Source organism: Colletotrichum higginsianum, chromosome 5 (assembly GCF_001672515.1).
Source record: "Colletotrichum higginsianum IMI 349063 chromosome 5, whole genome shotgun sequence".
NCBI lineage: Eukaryota > Fungi > Ascomycota > Sordariomycetes > Glomerellales > Glomerellaceae > Colletotrichum > Colletotrichum higginsianum.
This window is the reverse complement of record NC_030958.1, coordinates 4,247,247-4,270,474: the sequence shown is the minus strand read 5'-3', so window position 1 is coordinate 4,270,474 and position 23,228 is coordinate 4,247,247. Positions and strand designations below refer to the sequence as shown.

The following is a 23,228-nucleotide window of genomic DNA, read 5'->3' as shown; positions in this document are numbered from 1 at the left end:
GTCCGTAGCGCCGCACCAGTCAAGCCATCACAGTCTGGACAGAGAGAAGACAAGCAAGTTTAGGCCAAGAACAGCTCCCTTCGATTTCATTTCATCCTTCCGAATGAGTCCCGTACGATCTATGTTGCGAGAAAGGAAAGAAAGTAAACTAAACTGCCCGAGACATTTCCGTCTCATTAAAACCTTGGTCTTGAACCGACCATGGGTGTAAAATGACGCAAGTACATAGGTTTCCGTTGCACAGGGCTGGGAAACAAAATGACAGAACGCCCCCACGCCGAATCCTCCCCCATCGGACATCGCTTGGCTTTGGTACTTCTGGAACATTATACGCTAGTCGAGAGACATTGTACTGGGTTGCCCCGGTTGTGTCCGTACGAGGACGCTCATCTCACGGCGTTTGGTTGTTGTGCTGCTGCGGCTGCAGCGGATGCATTTCCGTCGGCGACGGGAGAGACTCGTCATTGTCCACAAACGCCGCAGCCGTCGCCGCCGCCTCGCGGAGGTCACTGCGCGCCGAGAACCGCCTGATGGACCTCGTCGACGCGTCAGAGTATCGCCTCATCATGTTTCTCTCGCCGCTTGAGACCCTACGCTCGGGCGTCGACGGCGCTGTCGCAGGGGCTGGCGGTGCGCTGGGAGAAGAGTGTTCCTTGGGAGAAGAGTGGTCCTTGGGATAAGGGTCCTGGCTAGACGACGGCTCGCCCCGGAGTGTCATCGCGTTAGACCAGCGCTCCGTGTTGGGTCGCGAAGGCTTCAGCAGGAAGGATCGCCTCTCGGGGAGCTCCTTCAGGGGAAATGGGCTGTCGAGGAGCATAGCCTTCTGGGCGGCATGCTCGTCGTCGTAGCGGGATGATGAGGTCGACGAGGACTCCAGGGGCGTGATCTCGTCGATATCGGCGACCATAGGAGAGGCGAAGCTCGAGATGCGCTTGTCGTGGCCCTCACGCGGCATAGGCTCCTTGATTGTCATCGCCGACGACCACCTCTCGCTGCCGCGTTTCTTGGTACCCTTGCCGCCGACCTTTTCGTTCATGTTGTCATCGCCGCCGGCGTCTTTAAGCGTCATGGCCGAGGACCAGCGTTCGCTGTTGCGCTGAAAGCTGGGCGGGATCATTGGCACGGGCTCGATTGTGTCATCGTCCATGGCCCTCTTGCCGGCCGTCTTCTCGCTCGACGAGGACCCGGCGATGGAGGCGTCCATGCTGGCCGTCTTCTTGAGTATGTCGTCCTTGCTGACAGCCTTTTCACTGGCCGACTCGCCTTCGAGTCTGAGCGTGAGATACGTAACGCCAGACGGGTAGTAGCCCTCCTCGATGGCGCGGGTGAGATCGTAGCGGGCTTGATCGCTGATGGACCTAGTGAGACGCAGCTTCTTGATGTGCTCGCCGTCAACCGTTTCGTCCCAGGTCCGCTGGAACATGAGCGCGAGCTCATTGACAAGGAGGAGAAAGTAGAAACCAGCAATCACCGCCAGGTCCTGCACCTGGTGAGTCGTCGGGTAGTCGGAGCCCATCCGCCTGAACTCTGGGCTGCGCATGCTAGACCGTTGGATCGTGAGGATCTTGATGATGGTGACGGCGACGCTCATGATCCAGAAAATCACGTTGGCCGGCTGCCAGTTGCGGATCCGGCCCTTGGCGCCGCGTGTGGCCTGCATGACGGCGCACAAGCCGCAGCCTGCGAAGACGAACGGGAGAAGACCGATGGCAAAGCGGAGCTCAGCGAGCCGGGCGATCTCGAGGATCTGCATGAGGAAGACGACGAGAATGGAGAAGTAATAGAAGGAAAGCTGGGCGTGCCTTTGCCATTCCTTCTTCACGTTATATCGCTTGATCTTATCGACGATGAGGACAGGCACGACAAAGTGGAAGAAGGCAAAGGTGACGACGATGCGGATCCATGCCGGCAAGGGAATGATGATCGAGTCGAAGAAGCACGTCGACGGCAGCGGGCTGAACCTCGAGTGGATAGTCTAGACGGAACAGTTAATGCTGGCTAAGGGAAGCAGAGAGAGAGAGAGAGAGAGAGAGAGAGAGAGACTCACCAGCCCTTCAGGGCGCATACCACACAACCTCTGCATGATGGCTACTGAGAGCGCAAGGGAGAGGCAGGCAGGGGTGTTGGGTTTTGGGGGACCTGTCGACAACTCTAGAACGACGGGAAACAGGGCATAAGTTCATCTCGAAGGAGGGGACAGCTGCGACACAACTCTATCTTATTATCATCAACGCCGTGCCGACACAAACACCGGAGGCGGGCGCCCTCATCCTTAGACGCTGGTCCAAAGGCTGGGTGTGTCCAGGACTCGGGCGCCCTCTGGCGTCTCTGTGCTGCCGCTCTTGGGGCGTGTTGTGGTGGTGTACGCTCGGGGCTTGCAGAAGGGGGCGTTTCACTGTTGTGACAGTGGTGACGACGAGTATATTTCGAGAACTGTGCAGCAATAGCAAGGTCGAGCGGCCCTACGACTGGCAATGCGTGATTGGACGGCGAGGGAGAGACACACGGCTACTGCAGGTAGGGCAGGGAGCCAAAGAGTCCGATGGGGGAAGTCCATTTTAGAATTGCGATGGTCAGCAACCTCTCTGGTGGGACGCTCACGCATACACACATCTGGCATCACACGCCGCGCAGAACGAAATACATGCCGGCCAACAGTGCAGCAGTCCCTGTCTGCGAAAGGATGAGGCTAAACACACGGCCCCTTGGTACGAGAGAGTCAAGGAGTGCCGAGCGGTGCTGGTTTAGCCCCGAAGTGGAAGCCGTTAGACCAACGAAGATCCCGCTAGTCACACGACGGTGGCGGAGACGGCTTCGACGCCTAGCGAGAAGTTCACCATAGCTGACGATCGGGCCACGTGCGTGGTGCAGACTGAGAACGAATGAGAGGGAATGATAGGGAGGAGAGCGGCTGGTAACGGGGGTTGATTATGTGCCGGGAAGCTGTCCGGCACCTTTCAAACCACACCAACCTCTACCTCTCTACCTGCCATAGGTATTCGTACCTGGGCAGAGGCTACCCAAGGTTGGTAGGGTTAGGTGTGATTGCTGCACCGGGATGGCGGGAAAGCATTGGAGCCCCGACCATGAGAGAACCGTCTCCCTGCGGCGGCCGGAACCTGGTCGGGACCTTCTGCACGCTCGGCCCGCAGGGAAGGGCACGGTAAGATTGAGATGGACAGAGTGTTGTGAGCGTTGTAGCTGTTGCACTCCTTCAATAGGCTACTCTTGGACTGGCTGTCCCACGATGAACTCTCACCGCGGCGCGATCTGGATTTTGACCCCGAGCCGCCTTCGATCGCGTGGCCAGGGTTGGTTTCCACGGGTTCCACGGGTTCCACGGGTTCCTTGCTTTTGTTTTGGACGCCACCCATGAGGATGGCATCGTCAAGTCGACTGGTTGTTGTTTTGTTTTTCTTCTGCATCACGGATGGATCTGGAACAGAAGCTGAGTGGGACGTCACCCGAGCGGTTGTCTAGAGAGGCTCAATGTGGCCATAGCTTCCTCCCATGTGCGAGGAATGTTCATGCAGGCCTGGGGGCACCGACGGCGAAGAGGAGATCCGACTCGGGCAAACAAACGATTGGGAAGGATGACATAGCATGTCGGCAGAACCGGGCGACGTGGGAATAGACTCAGGGGCGGTGAGACGCCGAAGCATGAACGGGCAGCAGATTGCCAAAGGAGTTCGGGCGGTCGGTGATTGGAATTGTGTCACAATTCCAACCGAACTTTGTCGTGTTGCGGATTGGAATCCGGACAATTGGACGACTGAGAGGCGAGATAGCAGAGCAACAGGGGTCGCGACAAGGTGGAGAGGGAAAAGAACTCAAAGGAGAACACCTCCCCCCCCTGGTCTGGCCTCGGCTGTCGGTGCAGGTGCGCCGCATGTGTCAGCAACTGGCGGTCGGGTTTTGCACGTGACGGGATCGTAAACCCAGCAGTTGCGGGTGGAGGAGTGGAATGGAGTGGTGGCCCTGCTCATGTTCGAGTCAAATGTCTGCAGGAAGTAATCAAACAGACCAAAAAGGGACAGCTCCATGTGGACCGGCCGTCTTCATCAGGAGGGTGAGTGGGTGAGCCGTCGAAAGGAACCAGAAGATGCCAGGAAACGGCGTCCGCTCGAGTTGTTGCTGGATTCGCCCTGGATGTCGTCTAGCATTGTGCATCAATGTTGAGCGTTGGCATAACAGACATCAAGGCAGCTTAGTAGAAAAAAATAGGTAGTACGACGTGATACGGATGTTTCCTACCTAGGTAGGCACTATACTATGTAAGGTAGGGTAGAATGGGCATCCAACCAGCCAGATCGCCCAAGACGTGCCAAGACGACCAATCAGGCCCGTTTCGCTCCCCTCTTTTTATCCGCACGCTAGCGGGTGCTTGGCCCGTACCTCAGCAGGAATCAGTACTCTGGACTAACTAAAACTGTGGATGAATAGCTGGCAGGAAGCTGTTGAACAGAACATCTCGTGAGGCCGAGGTAGAGTTAGAATCTCGGGACATGGAGGTCGGCCGCCGTGGTTGCCTCCCTGGCTAGAGACAGCCAGCCATTGGCTCATGTTGCCACATTCTCCAACCAATGCACGTCACCTGTCGACGTTGGGACGGAGACTGACTGGCCTTGACTGTTGAACCGCCAACCGTCTAGGCAGGTAGGTAAACTCTCATCGGCCCTGGGTCGACGCGCTCAGTCGTCAATGAGTGCTGCAGCCAAGGGGGCTCACAGCTTGCTGTGTAAGACAATGGGTGCCCGGGAAGGTAGTGTAGGTACGCACTATGAGGCTGATAGTGGGCGAAGTTGCTAGAGCGTCTTCACCTCTTGTTGCAGGGAGCTTCCCCCAGCGGCCTGACAGTCGTAAAGCTCCCAAAAGCAGGCACTCTGGGACTCGGACAAAAACATGTACGTACTTCTCGACCAGTGGGGCTAACCACTTAGCCCAGCCCCAATCCCCCCCTGCTCCCTTACATTCTGCGGCGCCTCAGTGGAGTGGCCGCCGACAAGGGCCCATACCGACCAGTGGCGGATCAACCTGCCCTGCCCGCCTGCCTCTCTGCGCACCCAGGTAGATACCTAGATACCTAGATGCCCTACGGGGCCTACTGCTGCAGCCCAGCGTTCCAGCTCGCAACCGTGACGCAATTAAAGCCCCGTCGCCCTTTTCGCAGCTTAACTTTGCGCTCCTGCCCGCACCGCATCACATACCCGGGTAGTTCCCTCCCCAGACCCGGAGGGCACCTATCTCTCTCCACGCCGTAAAAGCTGCGACCGTCAACTCTCGATCCGACCGACCTCTCGACAACTCGCTATTCCTCTTACCTTACCCGATTCACAAGCCCTCCCGCCTTAGCTCGCTAGGTCACCTGGAAGTCATCCATAGCTTTATTCCGGTCCTTCCCCCTCCCTCGGCCCATCCGACTATCCCGTGTCCGTTGCTCGTCCCGAACCTCGAGCCTCCCCGGCCGTGAACTCTCCCACCATTCCGTCCATCATCACCGCCGTCCTCGTCCTTTTCGTTGCTGTCCTTACCGCCCTTCTCTTCGTAACTTCTCCCACGAACCCCAGCGCCGCCGCCGAAATGGACTGGACCAAGGGTATCATGCCCCTGCACCAGGTGCACAAACCTCCTTTCACTGTCGAGTCGCCCGGCTACGAACGCGTCGACGGCGAGACTCTCCCCCGCCGCCACTGGAAGGCCAAGGATGGGTTACGAACGCAACCTCATCCCGACATTCGTACAGTCTACGACATTGTCAAGCGGAGTGCGCAAGTCTACGCCAACGAACCCGCTGTCGGTACCCGTAAGCTCGTGCATCTTCACAAGGAGAAGAAGAAGGTGCCCAAGAACGTCGATGGGCAGGTCATAGAGGTCGAGAAGGAGTGGCAGTTCTTCGAGCTGTCCAGGTACTCATACCTGACCTACGCCGATCTTCTCACCTACATCAACCAAATTGGCTCGGGCCTCCGCAAGTTGGGTCTGAGCAAAGGCAGCAGAGTCCACCTGTTTGCGACCACGACGTACGTCCAAGACCACTCCCCCTCTCCTGGCGTACCAAGCGCTCCGCAACCGATATTCTAGGCCTGCCGATAAGCTAACCCGTCTTTATGGAACCTAGTGCCAACTGGATGGCCATGTCCCACGCCTGCGGCTCGCAGTCCATTTCCATTGTCACCGCTTACGACACCCTTGGCGCCAGCGGTGTCGAGCACTCGCTCCTCCAATCGGACGCTGAGGCCATGTATATTGACCCTCAGCTCCTCAAGACGGCAGCCGGAGCTTTGAAGAAGGCCGACAAGGTCAAGTTTGTCGTCTACAACAACAACTCCCTCTTTTCGGATGGCACCGAGGTCGACGCCTTCAGGAAGGCGAACCCCGACATCAAGCTCATCAGCATCGAAGAAGTGCGCGCATTGGGCGAGGAGAACCCCGTCGACACCGTCGAGCCCAAGCCTGATGAACTGTTTTGCATCATGTATACCTCCGGTTCCACTGGCCCGCCCAAGGGCGTGCCCATGACACACGGAGGTACCGTGGCGGCGAGTAAGTCTCCCTTGCTTTCTTTGCCTCTGGAAGCTGCTAGAGGCTAACTAACCGTGCACAGTCACTGGCCTCTACACCTGCGTCGAAGAATGTGTTAGCCACAGGGAGTACGTCCTGGCATATTTACCTCTGGCCCACATCTTTGAGCTCGTTCTCGAGAATCTTGTTCTCTTTGCCGGTGGCACCCTGGGCTATGGCAACCCTAGAACCCTCTCCGACACTTCGGTCAAGAACTGCGCTGGTGACATGCGCGAATTTCGGCCGACGGCCCTGGTCGGCGTGCCCCAGGTCTGGGAGACGGTGAAGAAGGGCATTATGGCCAAGGTCAACAGTTCTGGTCCTCTCATCAAGGCCCTCTTCTGGAGCGCCTTCAACTACAAGACCTTCATGGTCAAGCATGGCCTCCCAGGCGCTACTCTTTTTGACAACATCGTCTTCAAGAAGGTGCGTGACATGACGGGTGGCCGTCTTCGCTTCATTATGAACGGCGCGAGCGGCATCTCGGACGGGACGAAGCACTTCCTCTCCATGACTGTGGCCCCTATGTTGACTGGCTATGGTCTGACCGAGACGGCTGCCAACGGTGCCCTTGGCGACCCCCTCGAGTACACATCTACTAGTATTGGATCTATCCCTGCTGCCGTCGACCTCAAGCTCGTCTCCATCCCAGACCTCAACTACTACGCCGACTCGAACCCGCCTCAGGGCGAAATCTGGATCAAGGGTCTGCCTGTGCTGAAAGAGTACTACATGAACCCGGAGGAGACGGCCAAGGCCATCACCAAGGATGGCTGGTTTAAGACGGGTGACATTGGAGAATTCGACTCTGTCGGCCATGTGCGCGTTATCGACCGCGTCAAGAACCTCGTCAAGATGCAAGGAGGAGAGTACATCGCTCTCGAGAAACTCGAGACTGTCTACCGCGGCAGCCCCTTTGTAGCCAACCTCATGGTTTACGGAGACGGCGAGCACTCTCGTGCCATTGCCGTCATCGCCCCCAACGAAAAGGCTCTTGCCGAAGAGGCGCAGAAGCTTGGCGTCGACGAGCACAGCATGCACACTCATAAGAAGGTTGTTGATGCCGTGCACAAGGACCTCGTGGCGCTCGGCCGAAAGGCTGGTCTGACGGGCCTTGAGATCATCGGCGGTGTCGTCCTGACTGAAGAGGAATGGACCCCGGACAGCGTATGTATCATTCCCTCAAGCCGCAAGGCAAACATGACCGGGAGCTAAGCTCACTAACACTGCTCATAGGGCCTCGTCACCGCCACCCAAAAGGTCAACAGGAGAGTCATCAGGGAAAAGTACAAGTCTCAGATGGAAAAGGCCTTCACCGACTAATCAGTAGAAATTAAGCGACGCTGTTGGAGGCGAAGTCCTTTCCCTTCCCACTCACTGAGAGATTCAACTTCTTCCAAGCTTCTTCACTGTGGTTGAAAATGAAGGCTTGTAAGGGAGAAACGACAGGAAAGTAGAATCGTGAGGGGAACTGCGGCCTGTTGGCTGTCCTTGTAGCACTCAACGATCTGTCATGATGTACTCTACATATCTGTTTACTATTGCCTCAAATCTCGATTGCCAAACCCCCCATTTGCCAAGCCCTTGCATGGATCTGCTGGTTTAGATTTGTTAGGTCGGTGTACCTGTTCTTGCTGAGAAAGGCTTCCGTCTATACAACATCAGTAGCCTTGCAACGTTGTTTTGCACACGCTCTGCAGAAAGATACCTTTCTCGTTTGGCACGGTTCACGTCCAGTATGTATGGTCCAGTATTTTGTTTTATTTTTTGGGTTTATAAATGTGTCATTTCTGTTCGCGCACAGGCGATATGGCCTCTGTCTGGGTTTTGTTTTTACACTCAAGAACGTAGTATATAAATGCCGCTGCTGTCCATGCATCTCCTGTTTCTTCTACCACTGCGTAGCCTCTACGTGTGGTTCATTGGCCCAGTCGGAAGCGAGTCCCTGCAGCTGCTGCCTGAAGAGAAGGTAGGATGCCTTCCCTGTTGTATAAGCATCATCGTGCCTGGGCTCCTAGTCCCGGGACACACGAGAGCTGAGTCCCTCCTTGACGGCGTCCAGGATCAAGCCCTTGGCCTTCTCAACACCCTCGGCGGTGCCAATGACCTCAATGGCATCCTCCTTGTCATCGTTGCGGGGCACGTTGATCTTGCAGCCGCTTTGCTTGCGGATCGAGTTGACCTTGCTGCCACCCTGGCCGATGACATAGCGGTAGGTCTTGGGGTCGGGCAGAACCAGGTAGCCCGTGTGGGTGTTCTTACGGGCCTGCTCGATGGCCGAGGCGATGGCGGCCTTGGCCTTCTCGATGTTCTCGGGAGAGCCACGGAGAACCCAGGCGATGTCGCCGTCCTCGCCGGCAGCGCTGTCCACAACCTTCCACGAGTGGACATCAGCGGTGGCGTCGTCGTCATCGGTGATCAGAGGCAGAGCACTGCCATTGCTGCGGCTGGCGCTACTGGGTTTGGGAGGTACACTCTGGCCAGCATGGTCGACAGAGATCTGGTGGTTGTTGCGGAGCTGGCGGAAGAACTGGCCATTGTTGGAGATGGAGTGATGCAGGCTGCGGGGAACCTGGAGGGTCTCTCCTTCCTGCTCCTTGACGAGAGAGGCAATGTGCTCCTTAGCCTTCTCTACGTTCTCGGGCCGGCCAGTAATCTTGACACCGGTCTTGCCGTCACCCTGGCGGGGGATGTCGATCGAGACAGTAAATTGGGCCTCGAGCTGTCGCTTAGCATCACCACCGCGGCCGATCAGGGTCCTGTGTTTTTCAGTGGGGACGTCCAGAACCTCGGTAATTTGACTCTCCTTCTCCGCGACGATCTCTTCGATCCTTGCGCAGATCTTGTTAACAATGTCAGAGCGACCCTCAACCTTGATCGTGTGGCCATCAGCCTCCTGCTTGGGGAACTGAATGGTACGGGCAAGCTCGCGGCGGTCATCGGACCCGCCAGCCTTGATAACCAGGTCACGGAGGTTGGCGCCTGTCAGGTATTAGTTTTGACTCGGCCAAGGGGTGGAACATCAATAAATCTTACCTCCGGTTCCAATGAGAGACTTGTGGTGCTTCTTATCCACCTCAATGGTTCTCACAATGGTGTCGTTGAAAACATCTCTCTTCTCCTCGAGCGCCTTCTTAGCAGCCGCCACCTGAGCCTTGGTGCCCTTGATCTGGATCTCAACGGTGTCGGCGTCGCGGCCGCTAGGAATATCAATCTTGGCGCCGGAAGAAATGCGTAGCTCCTCCAGGGCAGCACCACCCTGTCCAATGATGGACGGGACCTGCTTCTGTTGGACGGAGACCGTCGCTGTAAAAGAGGTGTCCTTCAAGTACTGGAGGAGAGAGAGGATCTCGTCGCGAGCCTCATCCGCTCCCTTCTTGGGACCGCGGACAATGACCTCGTCGGGCTCCTGGTGGCGCTTAGGCTTGCCGGCATCGCTGACAGCGTCGGCGTTCACCTCGTCGTCCTTGGGGCTCTTGCCAGACCGCGGGAAGAAGATCAAGACCTTGTACTTGTTTTGCAAGCGGTTCGTGACGCTTCCTCCCGCGCCGATGAGCTCGCGATGGAACTTGGGGTCAACCTTGAGGATGTGGGTCACCTCATCGGCCAGGGTGCGGCTGAGGGAGCTAATGTGTGCCTTGGCAGCCTCGGCCTTAGCCTTGGGACCCTTAAGCTCGACCTTGCCATCCTGAACCTGAATCTCAACGTCAAAGCGGTCGCGAAGCTCCTTGATGTTCGAGCCGCCCTTGCCAATGAGGTGGTTGGCAAACTTCTGGGGGAAGTCAAAAGACATTGTGAAACCACGCTCCTTCTCATCCTCCTTTTCTTGCTCAACGAAGGCGATGACCTTGTCCTCAAGCTTCTTGACAGCGGAGGCGGGACCACGCAGGGTAACGACAGTACCGACGGAAGACACACGGATGGGAATCTGGTCATCGGCCCGGTTTGCCTGCTCCTTCTTGATGAAGCGACGGAGCCGCTCGTGGAACCTATCAAGGTTAGCTTAGCGTCAATACGCTTTCGCAACGAACTCAACGCAACACTCACTTCTGGGGCACATCGATGGAGGCAGAGGCGATCTGCTCCTGCTTGTTGATGATGTCCAAGATTTGCTTGCGCGCAACCTCCAGGGCCTCTTGGAAAGTACGGATCTCGTCATCGGATGGGCGGCCGGTCTTGATCTCGGGCTTGGGCTCGGGAGCAGTAGGGCCCTCAAAGACCAACAGAACGGGAGCGTCCGGCTCACCAGACTCGGGTAGAATGACGTGGACACCATGGCTGTTCCTCATGCGTGGGCCAACATCCTTGACCAGGTAGTTGTGGTAGAAGGGGTCGACGGGAATGGGGGCGATTCTGGCAGGAGGAACGGCGTGGACAAGCTTCTCGATGGCCGATTGGGCCTGGAGAGCCTTCTTACCGTCGCGCGAGTACAACTCGTACGGGGAGGAACCGCTGGCGTTGAAAGGCGTGCTAATATGAGTGCTGTGGGCTCTCTCAATGTCATCAAACAGATCACGGTGACGCAGGTAACGTGTGACATGACGGGCGTGAACGTTGACGCCGCCGGGGGCATTCTTGTGGAACCGACCGATGTCGAAAGTAGTGGACTGCATATTCATAGCTCTGTCCATGGCAGTCTCGACACCCTTGCTCAGCTGGGCGATAGGGCCAATGACGGTAACAGAGTCGTCGTCGTCGTCTGTGGGCAGGAGGATGGTGCAACCAGTCTGGCCAAAGAATTCATCCAGAGACTCGCCGCGGCGGCCGGCGATGAACTGGTGGCGTCCCTTTTGCAGACTGAACTGGTCAATAGCCAGCTGGTTCTGCAGCTCCTGGACACGACGCTCGATCTCGGCACGCGCGGCTTGGACAGCGGCGCGGTCACCGGCCAACTGGATGTGGTTGTCGGTAGCGGGGACGAACACGGGGCGCTCGCCCTCGTTGGCAGCGAGGTTGCGGCCACGAGGAGCCCAGATTTGGTGGGGAGGGACGCGAACCTGGACGCCGTTGTTCTCGTACTGGTTGACATGGCTGTTTCCAGGACCCGCAATAAAGGGGTAGAACTCAGCAGGGATGCCGCGCAGCTTGGTGTTTACGTTGGCCGTGCGCTCGCCAGCAATCTTCAGAATCTCGTTACGAGCCGAGGCAGCAGACAGAGCGTTGCCCTCAACGAGAACATCGATGGTGGAGTCGTCATCCTCGTCGACAGGGGCGCTGCCCTCCTCCGCCTTAGGAAGCTGGACGCGGGCACCTGACTTCTCCTGGATGGCCTTGATGACGGAGCCGCCCTTGCCGATGATGTGAGCACGGGCGGACTGGGGGATCGGGACCTTGATGGTGGTCTAAAGGAGCAGAATGTCAGCCTGGCTGCCCGAACTGGTGGCGTCGTTATTTTCCTACCTTGGTACCAATCTGCTGGACGAGATCCTTCAGAGCCTGCTGAGCAACGTCCTGAGGGCCAGTCGCGTCAAATTTCAATCTTCCGTTGGTAGCGGTGGACAGAGTGATGTTGGCGCGCGACTTGCGGTTGATATCCTTCATGATGTCCGGAATGGGGCGCTTCAGCTGGCCGCGCGGAAGGATGAACTGGGGCTCCAGTACAACCGTCTCAACGTTGCGACCAGGGATCGACATGGAAGGGGGACCATTCTTGGGAGTGGCATTTCCGGAAGCGGGAGTCGAGGAGCGCGAAAGACCATTGGCAGGGGTAGAAACGTTGCTCTTGGCTCCCCAGATCGGGGCGACGGTGGGCGCCTTGGAACTGGCCCCGAGCTCGGGGAAGAGATCATGGGACTGAGGGTCGAACTTCTTGCTAGGGGCGGAGGTTTCCTTCTGCTTTCCCGCAGCCTTGGTGGAGATGGGTTCGGCCCAAGTCGCAGAGTCGCCGGACTTCAGAGGGAGATCCTCATCGGGAACGTCCTCAACAGTGGGATGGTGGTCGGCATGAGTCTGGAGAAGCTTCTGAGCAGCCGAGGGCTCGGCGCCGTTGGAGACTGCAGAATCAGTGGAGGCCATTGTATAGTGGAATGACTAACGAAGGTAGTCGTCGATGGGATGGGATAGAATCGTGAGAGTAGGAGGGCGTTTCGGTATATCTGCAAGGGGTGGCGACGGTTAGCTGTGCTTGTGGCAACAACGGCGGGGGCGACTGTAACCGCGAGCATTGGACCGAGACATGGGAAGGAACTCACAACTGACGATATATACGGCAATTGGAGACAAGACCAGTAGAATCAGACTTCTGATGAAAGAAGGCCGAAGCGTGAGAAACCGTTGAGCAGCAGATTAACCGATGGAGAAGATGGACTTTGTTGCTGGCTTAGAACATTGTGACGCGGAGCGGCAACAGTGATCGAATCCAGGTGAGGTTGAATCGGGATGGGGATTGGCAGAGTCGACAAGCCAACCAATTGATGGTCCGAAAGGATGTGAGATGGGAGAGGGTAGAAGGGATGGGATGGGATGGGGTGGATGGGGGGTTTGTACGTGTAGGGGAATAAGGGTGAGGTGGAAGATTCTCGACTCCACGACGATGGTCGAGCTGTTCAATTGGAATGGAATTTCTGACGGGCAGGGGTTCTACTTCTAGAAAGGTTCCCCGTCTGGCCAGCTGTGCTTTGCTCTGCCAGCGGTTCGCTCCCAATCGAGTCCCAGACTCCCACAGCACCGAGAGCACCCTGTGTGTCTCCACCTACGATGACCCCACACCTAGGTACCTTGCTATGTAGTAAGTAGCCTCAGCAATAACCTAAATTGTTAAGGCGCCCACCAGCCGTTGCACCTGAACTGAACGGGCCAGACTCCGTTCCAGTTCCTGCTATTGGACGGACGACGGTTCCGGCATCACCTGCGGCAGGCCGGGCAGGCGTGGTCCGGTATAGAGTTCCTTCCGGGCCCGATCCTCGGACGCTTGGATCTCATTTTGACGACACGGAATCTGGGTCTGGGGCTGCGGCTCGGCGGTTCAAGGATCAGACAAATTGTGTGGGCGTATGTCTTGCTCGAGTCGGATTGGACAGGGACGTTTGGCACAATGGATGTTTGTTTTTGCACCGATACTCGTTCGGGCCTTTTGCGGCCGAGTATCATTGTAGGTACCCTAGCTTGAATACCATGTTGTCTCATGCATCAGAATACATCGGGACCACTATCACTGAATCTCGCGTCTGCGAGACCACCAACAACAGAACCCGCGGCCCAAGGGCAGCCGTCCTTGCGAGCTCTTCCCCATCACTCGGCCTGTAGCCGCCCGCCTGCCAGACGCTCGAACCTGGCTGCGTAAACCCTAGGCAGGGACGGTCATTTAGTGAAAATTTCTTTTTAAATGGAAGCTTCTGTGTCATGACACACGATATGGAAGACACTCTTGTCCTCCACTCAGACAAGTGACCCTCGCGACGTGGCCGCGTAAGACGTTTTCGTGATCTGGTGTTTCGGGTCTATTCAGCAGCCTGTTCTTCTGCTTTCTGCCATGCATGGACAATAAACATCGTGTGTCTGTGTATCTGAAAGACGCAACTGAGAGACAGGAGACAATCTGGCGCTCCTTGAGCATCAATCCAGGGCGCTTGGCCTAGCGTCGCCCAACTTTCAAAGATCGTTTCCGTATGTTGTGCATCAGGAGGCACAGTACGTGCCGGTGAGAGTCTTCGGTTGCTTGTGGAAACCGAACGGCATGTAGTTGCCCGAATGATCGGGCTTGGGAGATCAAATCGCTGCAGAGCCCTTTGAGGCTGGGATTTTCTCAGGCTCATAATCCCCGATGACCCCAAGAGCTGCCAGCGGATGACGTTTAACGTCTGGACTAGGCCAGAGTTGGTCCCCTAAAGTTCGCATTGTATATAGGTTCCAGGTTGAGCTGTCAAATTTACCACCAAGACTATGTTGTTTGCATCGCATCCTAGCCAGTGAAGACGACACTGAGGCGAAAATGGCATGGCCAGTCAGACCCGACTGGTGCCCTTCGTTCTCAGATTGAAAGCAACATGCCCTCAGCCGTGCCGGAAATTTGCTGCCACAGCCGGCCGATGCAGGGGATGGACGAGTAGCACCATATCAAAGGCACACCACATCTCGCAGGAAAGGTAGCAAGGGGGTGTTTGGTTTGTCTTTGCGAGAAACAAGCATGCCGCAGGTGTGCGGCCCAGCCAAACATTGGTGATAGGGAAATACATGCCACGACCTTTGCGGCGGCCTGTCCCGGGCGCAGATTGGTTGGCAGAATGCCTCGAGCACTCAGACTCGCCTCCGTTCGACACGCGGAAGAACCGACACAATCGATTACGACGTCGCTCGTGAGCCCCTTCTCACAGGCAAGTCGATAGAGAGAGCTTCGTATGGACTCCGTCTTCTCGTGTGACTGAGAGCTTAGACAAACGTGGGGCCAGGTCCTCAATGGATACAAGAGCGAAGCGCAGATGCATGTCGTCAAAGGTCATATCGTGCCCACGTTCGACAACATCTGATGGAGACCTTATGAGCACAAACGCCTGAGAAGCTGTTAGCAATAAGTCTGAATTAATGTCTGCAAAAATATAGGCAGAAGAAGAGGATTTCCGATGCGAAGAAGACATGCTACCGAAGCAGCACTTTCTGGTTAGCTTCAGGCATCGCTAATGCGATTTCGACCAAAGTCGACCTAAGCTCATGGGTTCGTACCGCAATAGGATGGCCGATGAACAACCTTGGCTTTCAAACTCAACCACGAAGCGCTCTGGACAACAGCACTTGGGCGAATATAGCTGCAACCTCAACCCTGGCCTGGGGGGTACAGTCGTATGCGGGCGTTCTCCGTGCAAATATTGTTCCGGTTCAGAAGCGTTAAAACAAGACGCGACGTCAGCCCTGTGCTTCTCCTGAGATGTTCGAGAAGCTGGAGCAGCCGTGTCGGCGAAAGTTCCCATATTCTGTCAGGTCGAAAGAAATCTGGACGCCGAAGCGGGTGAGCAGGGCGCGGCGGTGTCCCGCAAGGAGCAACGATGATGCCATAGTCGTGTAGTTCATTGGTCGCATCCCCGCCTCGTCGTTGACCCAAGCACTGAACGGGGGCTGGTTTTACTGGTGTAACGGCCTCCGTCGACACGATGGGAAGACGCCTGGCCCCATTGCTAGAGGTCGACCGGTTTCGTCTCATCCAACCAGACACCCTCTACTACCATGGGTACCTACTGAACCGCGGCCTGCACGATCGTGGGCACATACCCTACTAAGCCGAACAGATACGGTCGACATCGTAATGCTCTGTCGTTAGTTTCCCGTTCGGAAGTCACCAAGAAGATGAGTTGATTGCCGGCATCTTGGGCAACGTACGGCAGGCAGGCGGGAGCATGGCGGGAGGGCGGCTGCAATTAAAAAAGATTGTAAACACATGGACCAAGCCGCATCTTCCTCTCGATGGGTTTGAAACAAGATCCAAATTCGCAGGGCAGGCTCTATGGACCAGCCCATGTCGGGTTTGCGGGACCAGGAGGCAGGAACGTGCATTGGCCAGTAGTGACCCACTTTGCAGCCCACACAAGTAAGTACACCTAAGTAGGTAGGAGGCTATGTAGGTACGATGACGATACGTTCCTCGACTTCACGTGTCACTCGGGTCTCACTTTTTGCTTGCGGCACGCAGCTGAGACCACATTTTTATTGCAAGTAACATTCGCTACTTGGCTGTTGCGGAAGGCAGCCACGGACGTGTTACCAGTAGAACAAAAGAAGACTGGGAGAAGAAGGAGTGGATGGGTGGCTGAAGCTCATTTGCTGGCCTGTTGGCGAGTGGAGAGACATTCTTCCCATCCTAACGTCTAGGAAAGCTCAGGATGGCGGCCGTTCCTGCGGCTGATTGGACCGGCCCGCGGCTGCTCGACCGAAATGTCGCCAGCAGGGTGGGTGGGATACCGTGAGTGCCTGCTGTCTTGGGGTTTTGGGGGATAGTCGGGAAAGTGTTCCTTGGGCAATGCCATATCCGCTTGTCAACCTGGGCAGTCGCCTATGAGGATCTTCAAGCGGAGAGTAAACCCTTTCAAAGTCCATGGAAAGTTCGCTCGAAAGATTTTAATTACCTTGTGCAGTTTGCTGAGACTATTAAGGAGAAGCAGGGCCAAAAACTGGAGAGATAACATTTGTCTCCAAGGTATCCGTAGCTTTAGTGGAAAACGTGCTATTGATGGAAACACATTTACAGCCGCATCCAGCGAGCTCATCTCGCCTTCGATTCGTGTGTTGCCACTTCATTTTCGTGTCAATATTGACTTGATCCAGCGCGCCGAAAACCTTTGTTCGCAAGGTTGCAATAGCTGGCAGATTTTGTGACGCAACAAGAAAGCATCTCCCTGTCGACGCGTGACATAAGGTCACCTCAAACACACCAAGGGCCAAGAAAAAGAAGCTTGGGCGAAAGGGGGGAAAAAACAACCGAAAAAGCAAACACACATTTTCTTTCTCCTCCAATCTGATTCGCCTGGTACCTTCCCCTCATTGAATTGGTTAATTACCCAGGTAGGTTTCTTGGGGTTGGGCACTGGCGGCCGGGAGAAACGAGCTGCCGGCCAGTCATACACCACACAATCTCTTTTTCTGTTTCTCTGTCTGCCAGCATTCCATGCATACATCGCAGCACCCTGACTTCAAACCTTGCACCAGTTTAGCAACTACCTTGAGTAGGTGGTGTGTTCGTACACACTATCTGTAGGCATTACCTCCCCGGCCAGCTTTGCATGCTTGACATTTAACCATTGTACCTACTTATCTTCACATCTACAAGAGCCCGCACACCAAGACATGCATAGCTATCCGCCTGCATACATACGTCAATTGGCCCAAAGGAGCTCTTGGTAAGCAACAGCAAGGCAAGAGGTCTCTTCGTTCGGCCCCATGCCGAATTCCACCAGGTATCCGCAGAGTAGCTTCCGGGTCCCTGTTCTGCAGCCTGCTACAGCCCAACCTCCAACCGCCCGGGTCGACGTCTGGGTTGTAACTTGCAGGCGGCAGGCCAGTAATGCCATGATGCAGCGCAGTTGTTCCATCCCAGGACCACATTGTCCTGTGCCTGTCTCGATCCGGCTCAGACCCAAGACCCTTGGTGCCTCAGCTTCTCCCCACCGACTGACGCCGACGGCGACCCTGATCCTTGACCCTCGCACCCTAGCTTTTGCCGCACCGCATTGCACACTACCACTAGAGCCGCCGTGCGGCCCCTAGAAGTCCCGTCAAGCAGAGACACACCCATCTCGCAACTGAGATTGACCAAGGATCGCAGCTATTACCAGTCGACTAAAGCACCGCACCGACATGGACCTAAAGCATCCCAACTTAAGGTACAGCGCACCGATCATGCAGGTAAGCAAGGCCATATTGTTACCGCCGCCCTTGTAAAGCCGCTGTCTTCCTTCCGAAAGCAATCAGTTTGAACCACAGACGAGGCCCAGGACCCGCGCCCACCTGCCGGTTCCCCTACCTGGTGCCCCTCCCAAACACGCCAGTGCTTCGACATTGTGCCTTCGTTGCCCTAGGTCGTCGACTCGGTTTCTCTCTACCAAAAGTCAGCAACGCAATGCAGTCCAGAAAGCTCAGACAATCGGTTTGTTGCTAATACCGCACTATACATCTATTCTGGGCACGATGCGCCGAGCGATACACAACTGCTAGGACTACCTACAGCCACGCCCCCCCCCCCCCCCCCCCTCCTCGTTTCTATTTCCTACCGAGCCCATTGCCAATACTAATTCATAGAGCATGCAAATAGACTCACCTCCGGCTTCCCAGTATGTTCCATTCTTAGCGGGGAGGTTCGTTTCGCCTACTTTTGCCCGAGGTGAGACTTGCCCAGGGCTGCTGGGCTGAATGTCCAGCCTAGGTATGAATAAGTAGGTTCCCAGAGGCTTTGTCGCACTGTCCAAAACGGCCCCAGATCGAACCGCTGCCCTCTCGCATCTCCGAGTCCACCAAGTCGCGACAGAACCTCGAGGGGATGTGTTCCATGATGGCAGCTGCCATGCGTGGAAGTCCACTCAAACCAAGTCCCGAGATGAGGTCATTTCGAGTGCAGGAGCCGTATGCGCAAGTCGAAAGGAGACATGAACTGATATGCACCAGTACGGTCGGTACATGATGTTTCGTGCAGCAGGGCAGGTTATGATTTCTTCTTCTGGCCGCATTCCTTGCGCGTACCGCTACCGTATCAGAACCCAGCGAACGAATAGCTCAGGACCAACCAGGCGCGTCCTCGACAGATAGATACCTGTACTGTTCAAATGGAGAGTGAGCAGCCCCGTCCAGCAGTCCTGCCGCCAGGGCTCCATTATCTCGAGGCTCAAGGCTTATGGCAGAGAGGAACAAAAACAAAGCAGGTTTGGAAAGAAATAAAACAAAGATACTCATGGGTACGTACCTGTAACCTTTCCAGAGCCCACCCTTGCCTTCCCCCACCACACACCAGCAGGCCAAGGCCATACGCCCACACGGCCCCCAGGCGAGCGTTTTAGCCGTCCGCGTCCAGTCCATCCTCCGATACCCATGGATCGTACCCACTCCTCTCCTCTCGTCCACTTCGACTCCCCGCTTTTATTTCCCTGCACCAAAACAGACCAGGAAAGAGGAGGAAGAACAACACACACACCCCACATACCACACACACCCACACCACCGTCATGTCATGTCTTGTACGAATAGGCTCTTGGTTGTATCGTTCCTTGCACACACAGTGAAGATTCCAACGCAGTCACTTTTCCCATCCATTCAGTCCAGGTCATCCAATCCATAGGCCAAGCCTGTCTCTCTCTCATCTTCCCGAGTTCCTGATCCAGCTTTTACCAGCTGCAAAAGAGTCCCGTCCCGTCCACTTCCATATATCCTTGGTTATTTTCCCATCCCAGTCCAGCGGTCCACACTGTCCCAGAACCCACTCCTCTACTCCATTCAGCCAGTGACAGTCTGTGTCCTGGTCTAGTCCATCAAGCACAAATGTGCTGCGACCTGCTGCCGTGTGCCGTGTGCTTGAATTGATTGCCATCGCTGCTGCTGCTTGTTTAGAGCAAGGCTAAGGATTCTCTCTCTCTACCCTCGTCAAGTCTCCAGGCTAACACTGCCTGCTACTGGGGTCCTCCCCCCTCCTCCTTCTCTCTCTTGCTTTCACACCTACCTACGTACGCTAAATCGGTACCGCCGCCCGCTACTTCCCGCTTCGAATTACCATTACCAGGTACGGAGTACCTTACTGTACACACCCACGGCGACTGCTTCTCCTGCAGTCCCGCTGCTGCTGGTATTCCCATTTCCAATCCCACTCCATTTCCCACCACTGCGGTGCGTACCTCCCCTTCTGTCCCCATCTCAAGCACAAGTTGAGGGGAAAGCATCGCATTGTGCCCGTACCGATTTTTTTCCTCCTCACACACCCTCTATTCATACCCTCTTTTGCTTCCCTTTTTTCCCTTTTTCTTCGACGGTTTAGACGTTTTAGGGTGTATCATGGATAGCAGCCAGAGCGCGACTCTTTCCAACGGCACCTCCCAACGTCGCAAGCTTACCAAGAAGCCCCCCTCGTCCTACCAGCAGCACACACGCTCCTCGAGTGGTCTCGATGGTGGCATCGACGCCCTATCGCTCCAGAGCAAACGGAGCTCTACCTCGCTGAGACGCGCCCCTTCCGCTCCACCTGCTCGGACGACCCCCTCAAACGCTGCCGCCGCTGCTTCGGCCGCTGCTATTCTTCCTGGTGTTGCTTCTTCTGCCGCCGCTTCCAACAGTTCTTCTCCCCGCCACCTTCCCTCAACGCAGACGCACCTTCCCAATCCCTCCCCCGTCCTGCCTCAGGGTCAGTTCGCCGGATTCGCTCCTTCCCCAACTGCCTACTACCACCCCCAGACCCAGACCCAGACCCAGACCTCCACCTTCCACGCTCACGCTCACGGCTACGCCAACGCCAACGCCAACGCCAGTGCCGCCTTCTCTCCTCACCACCACCAGAACTTCAACCACCAAAACACTTTCTACCAAAACAAAAACAACAACAGCAACAACGTCGACAGCTCCCCCGTTGCTAACGGTGTTGGTGTCGGTATCGCCCACAGCAGTGATCGGTCACTCGACCCCTCAGCGACGTCGCCTCTGTCGTCACAACCCAACGACGAATTCATCGGCGCTCCATTTGACGGCGCTGCGGTCCTGAGCCGCATCGAGCAGACCAAGTCGCCCGTCACTGCTCAACCCCAGCCCTACCAGAGTCTCTATCAGCGACAGAACGCCCCGGCGCCGCTTCTCAAGTCAGCCACCGATTCGCGCATCAGAAGCCCTGCCCTTCGACAATCCCAGAGCTTCACGAACGATACCGCGATGATGAACGAAAAGTCACAGGGCGGCCGGATGACGGAGAGCTCTATGATGAGCCCCAAGCGCTATTCGGATGAGGCAAAGGAGCCTCGGATGGGCGTCCTGCGTAAGAAGTCGGGCTTCTCTGGGTTCATGAACAGCTTGGTCGGCACGCCCAAGAAGCCCGTCATCTCGGCGCCTGAGAACCCCGTCCATGTCACTCATGTCGGCTACGACAGCTCGACCGGCCAATTCACTGTCAGTCACTCACTCCCTTTCCTTCTCCTCCCCCTCCTTCCCTTTGTTGCTTGCTTACTCGGTCTTGCCACTGCTCGTTCTATGCTCCCGATCTGTTCTCCTAGTGACAGCTCTGGCTGACTTTCTTATTCACCATCCAGGGTCTCCCGAAAGAATGGCAAAGGTTAATCAACGAAAGTGGAATTCCCGAAAAGGAACGCAGGGAAAACCCCCAGACCATGGTTGACATCATCACTTTCTACAAGGAGACGACCGAGAGGCCAGCCGAGGATCAAGTATTGGAGAAATTCCACGATGCCAGAGCGCCTGATTATCGTCAGTACGCGAATGCGAACGCGAACTCGCCGTCAGGCGCTATGTCGCCGGGCATGTATCCGCCAACAAGTTATATGGGTATGTCACCAATGATCAGTCCACCTGCGAGCCCTAGGTTTCCAACTGTCAATCATGAAGGATCTTTCGAAAACCCCCGTCAGCCGCCCCCCGTCCCGGGAGTCGTCGGAGTCAAAGGCTCCGGCGCCAAGGACATCAACCTGATGCCCAGCCGTCCGGCCCCGAAGCCTCCTGTCAGCCTCCCGATGAGGTCCGCTGCCTCGCCCTACCCCGCCAAGGACTCCGGCATTGGAATGTCTCAGCCCGGTGAGGACCTGCCCCCGGTCGCATACCAACCGCCCAAGGAGAACGTCCCCATGCTTCCCGAGGAGCACCGAACCCGATCCCGATCCAACTCACGTGTCGGCGCCTCCCCAGCCTACGTGCCGCCGACTCCTAACCCGCAGAACCCGCAGGCGAACCTGTACCAGCAGCAGCTTTTGCAGCAGCAGCAAGAGCAGGCTTTGGCACAGGCGCAAGCGGCCATGTCTGGCCAGATCAGCCGCGCCCCGAGTAAGAGACAGCCCGCCCAGCAATCGACCCCACCCCAATCGCAGCCCCAGTACCCCCAGGGCACCACGGCCAACGGCGGTCCCGGCCAGCGGCAGCAGGTTGGCGTTCCCGGCGCTCCTGGCTCCAGGCCTCGGCACCGACCCCGCCAGAGCACTGGCATCGATGTCGTCGCGGCACTCAAGCGCATCTGCTCCGACGGAGATCCTCGCGAAGTCTACAAGAACTTCAATAAGATTGGACAAGGCGCGTCTGGCGGTGTTTACACCGGCTACGAACGAGGATCCAACCGTCTGGTCGCCATCAAGCAAATGAATCTCGAGCAGCAACCCAAGAAGGATTTGATCATCAACGAAATCCTGGTCATGAAGGACAGCTCCCACCCCAACATTGTCAACTTCATCGACAGCTACCTTTGCGGAGGCGAGCTCTGGGTGGTGATGGAATTCATGGAGGGTGGGAGTCTGACTGATGTTGTCACTTTCAACATCATGACCGAGGGACAGATTGCATCTGTCTGCCGGGAAACGCTTAAGGGCCTGCAGCACCTCCATTCCAAGGGTGTTATCCACCGCGATATCAAGTCGGACAACATTCTCCTATCGATGGAGGGCAACATCAAACTGAGTATGTTCTTTAAGCGTTGTTCAACCTGGTTTGAGATACTAACCTGGAGCAGCCGACTTCGGTTTCTGCGCAACTATCAACGAGGCCCAAAATAAGCGTACCACTATGGTTGGCACACCTTATTGGATGGCCCCTGAAGTTGTCACTCGCAAGGAGTATGGGCGCAAGGTGGATATTTGGTCTCTTGGCATCATGGCCATTGAGATGATTGAGGGAGAGCCGCCCTACCTGACAGAATCACCTCTTAGAGCGTTGTGGCTGATCGCTACCAACGGCACCCCTCACATCAAGGAGGAGTCCAACCTGTCGCCAGTCTTCCGGGACTTTCTCTACTTTGCACTCAAGGTTGACCCTGAGAAGAGAGCAAGTGCACATGATCTCTTGAGAGTAAGTTCAGCCTTGGTTGGTCGTGGCAAGAATTTGTTGCTAATACTATTTTCCCTCCCGTGCAGCATGAATTCATGAAGGGTTGTGTTGATCTCTCTCAGCTGTCGCCTTTGGTGCGTGCTGCCAGAGAAGCACGTCTTGCGGAAAAGGCTAGGAAGGGACAGTAGGGTACCTCCAGCCAGGCACCCAAGAACATCTTTCGGCGGCTGAAACGA

At 56.2% G+C, this 23,228-nt stretch overlaps 4 protein-coding genes across 4 annotated transcripts; 2 read left to right on the top strand and 2 right to left on the bottom strand.

The window, feature by feature from the left end:
- Positions 1 to 391: 391 nt before the first annotated feature.
- On the bottom strand, positions 392 to 2,083 carry CH63R_08143 (uncharacterized protein; the record flags this gene model as incomplete). Its single annotated transcript, XM_018303117.1, has 2 exons — positions 392 to 1,975; positions 2,048 to 2,083. The coding sequence occupies 2 exons, from the start codon at positions 2,081 to 2,083 to the stop codon at positions 392 to 394; spliced, it is 1,620 nt and encodes a 539-aa protein (XP_018157895.1).
- A 3,497-nt stretch (positions 2,084 to 5,580) lies between these two features.
- On the top strand, positions 5,581 to 7,884 carry CH63R_08142 (AMP-binding enzyme; the record flags this gene model as incomplete). Its single annotated transcript, XM_018303116.1, has 4 exons — positions 5,581 to 6,020; positions 6,119 to 6,543; positions 6,605 to 7,728; positions 7,798 to 7,884. The coding sequence occupies 4 exons, from the start codon at positions 5,581 to 5,583 to the stop codon at positions 7,882 to 7,884; spliced, it is 2,076 nt and encodes a 691-aa protein (XP_018157894.1).
- Positions 7,885 to 8,575: 691 nt separating this feature from the next.
- CH63R_08141 (KH domain-containing protein) lies at positions 8,576 to 12,576 on the bottom strand (the record flags this gene model as incomplete). The annotated part of the gene is made up of 4 exons (XM_018303115.1): positions 8,576 to 9,543; positions 9,598 to 10,550; positions 10,609 to 11,903; positions 11,962 to 12,576. 4 exons carry the CDS (start codon positions 12,574 to 12,576, stop codon positions 8,576 to 8,578), a joined length of 3,831 nt encoding a protein of 1,276 aa, XP_018157893.1.
- A 7,443-nt stretch (positions 12,577 to 20,019) lies between these two features.
- Positions 20,020 to 23,180, top strand: CH63R_08140 (Non-specific serine/threonine protein kinase; the record flags this gene model as incomplete). The annotated part of the gene is made up of 4 exons (XM_018303114.1): positions 20,020 to 21,117; positions 21,258 to 22,626; positions 22,679 to 23,013; positions 23,079 to 23,180. The coding sequence occupies 4 exons, from the start codon at positions 20,020 to 20,022 to the stop codon at positions 23,178 to 23,180; spliced, it is 2,904 nt and encodes a 967-aa protein (XP_018157892.1).
- Positions 23,181 to 23,228: the final 48 nt, after the last annotated feature.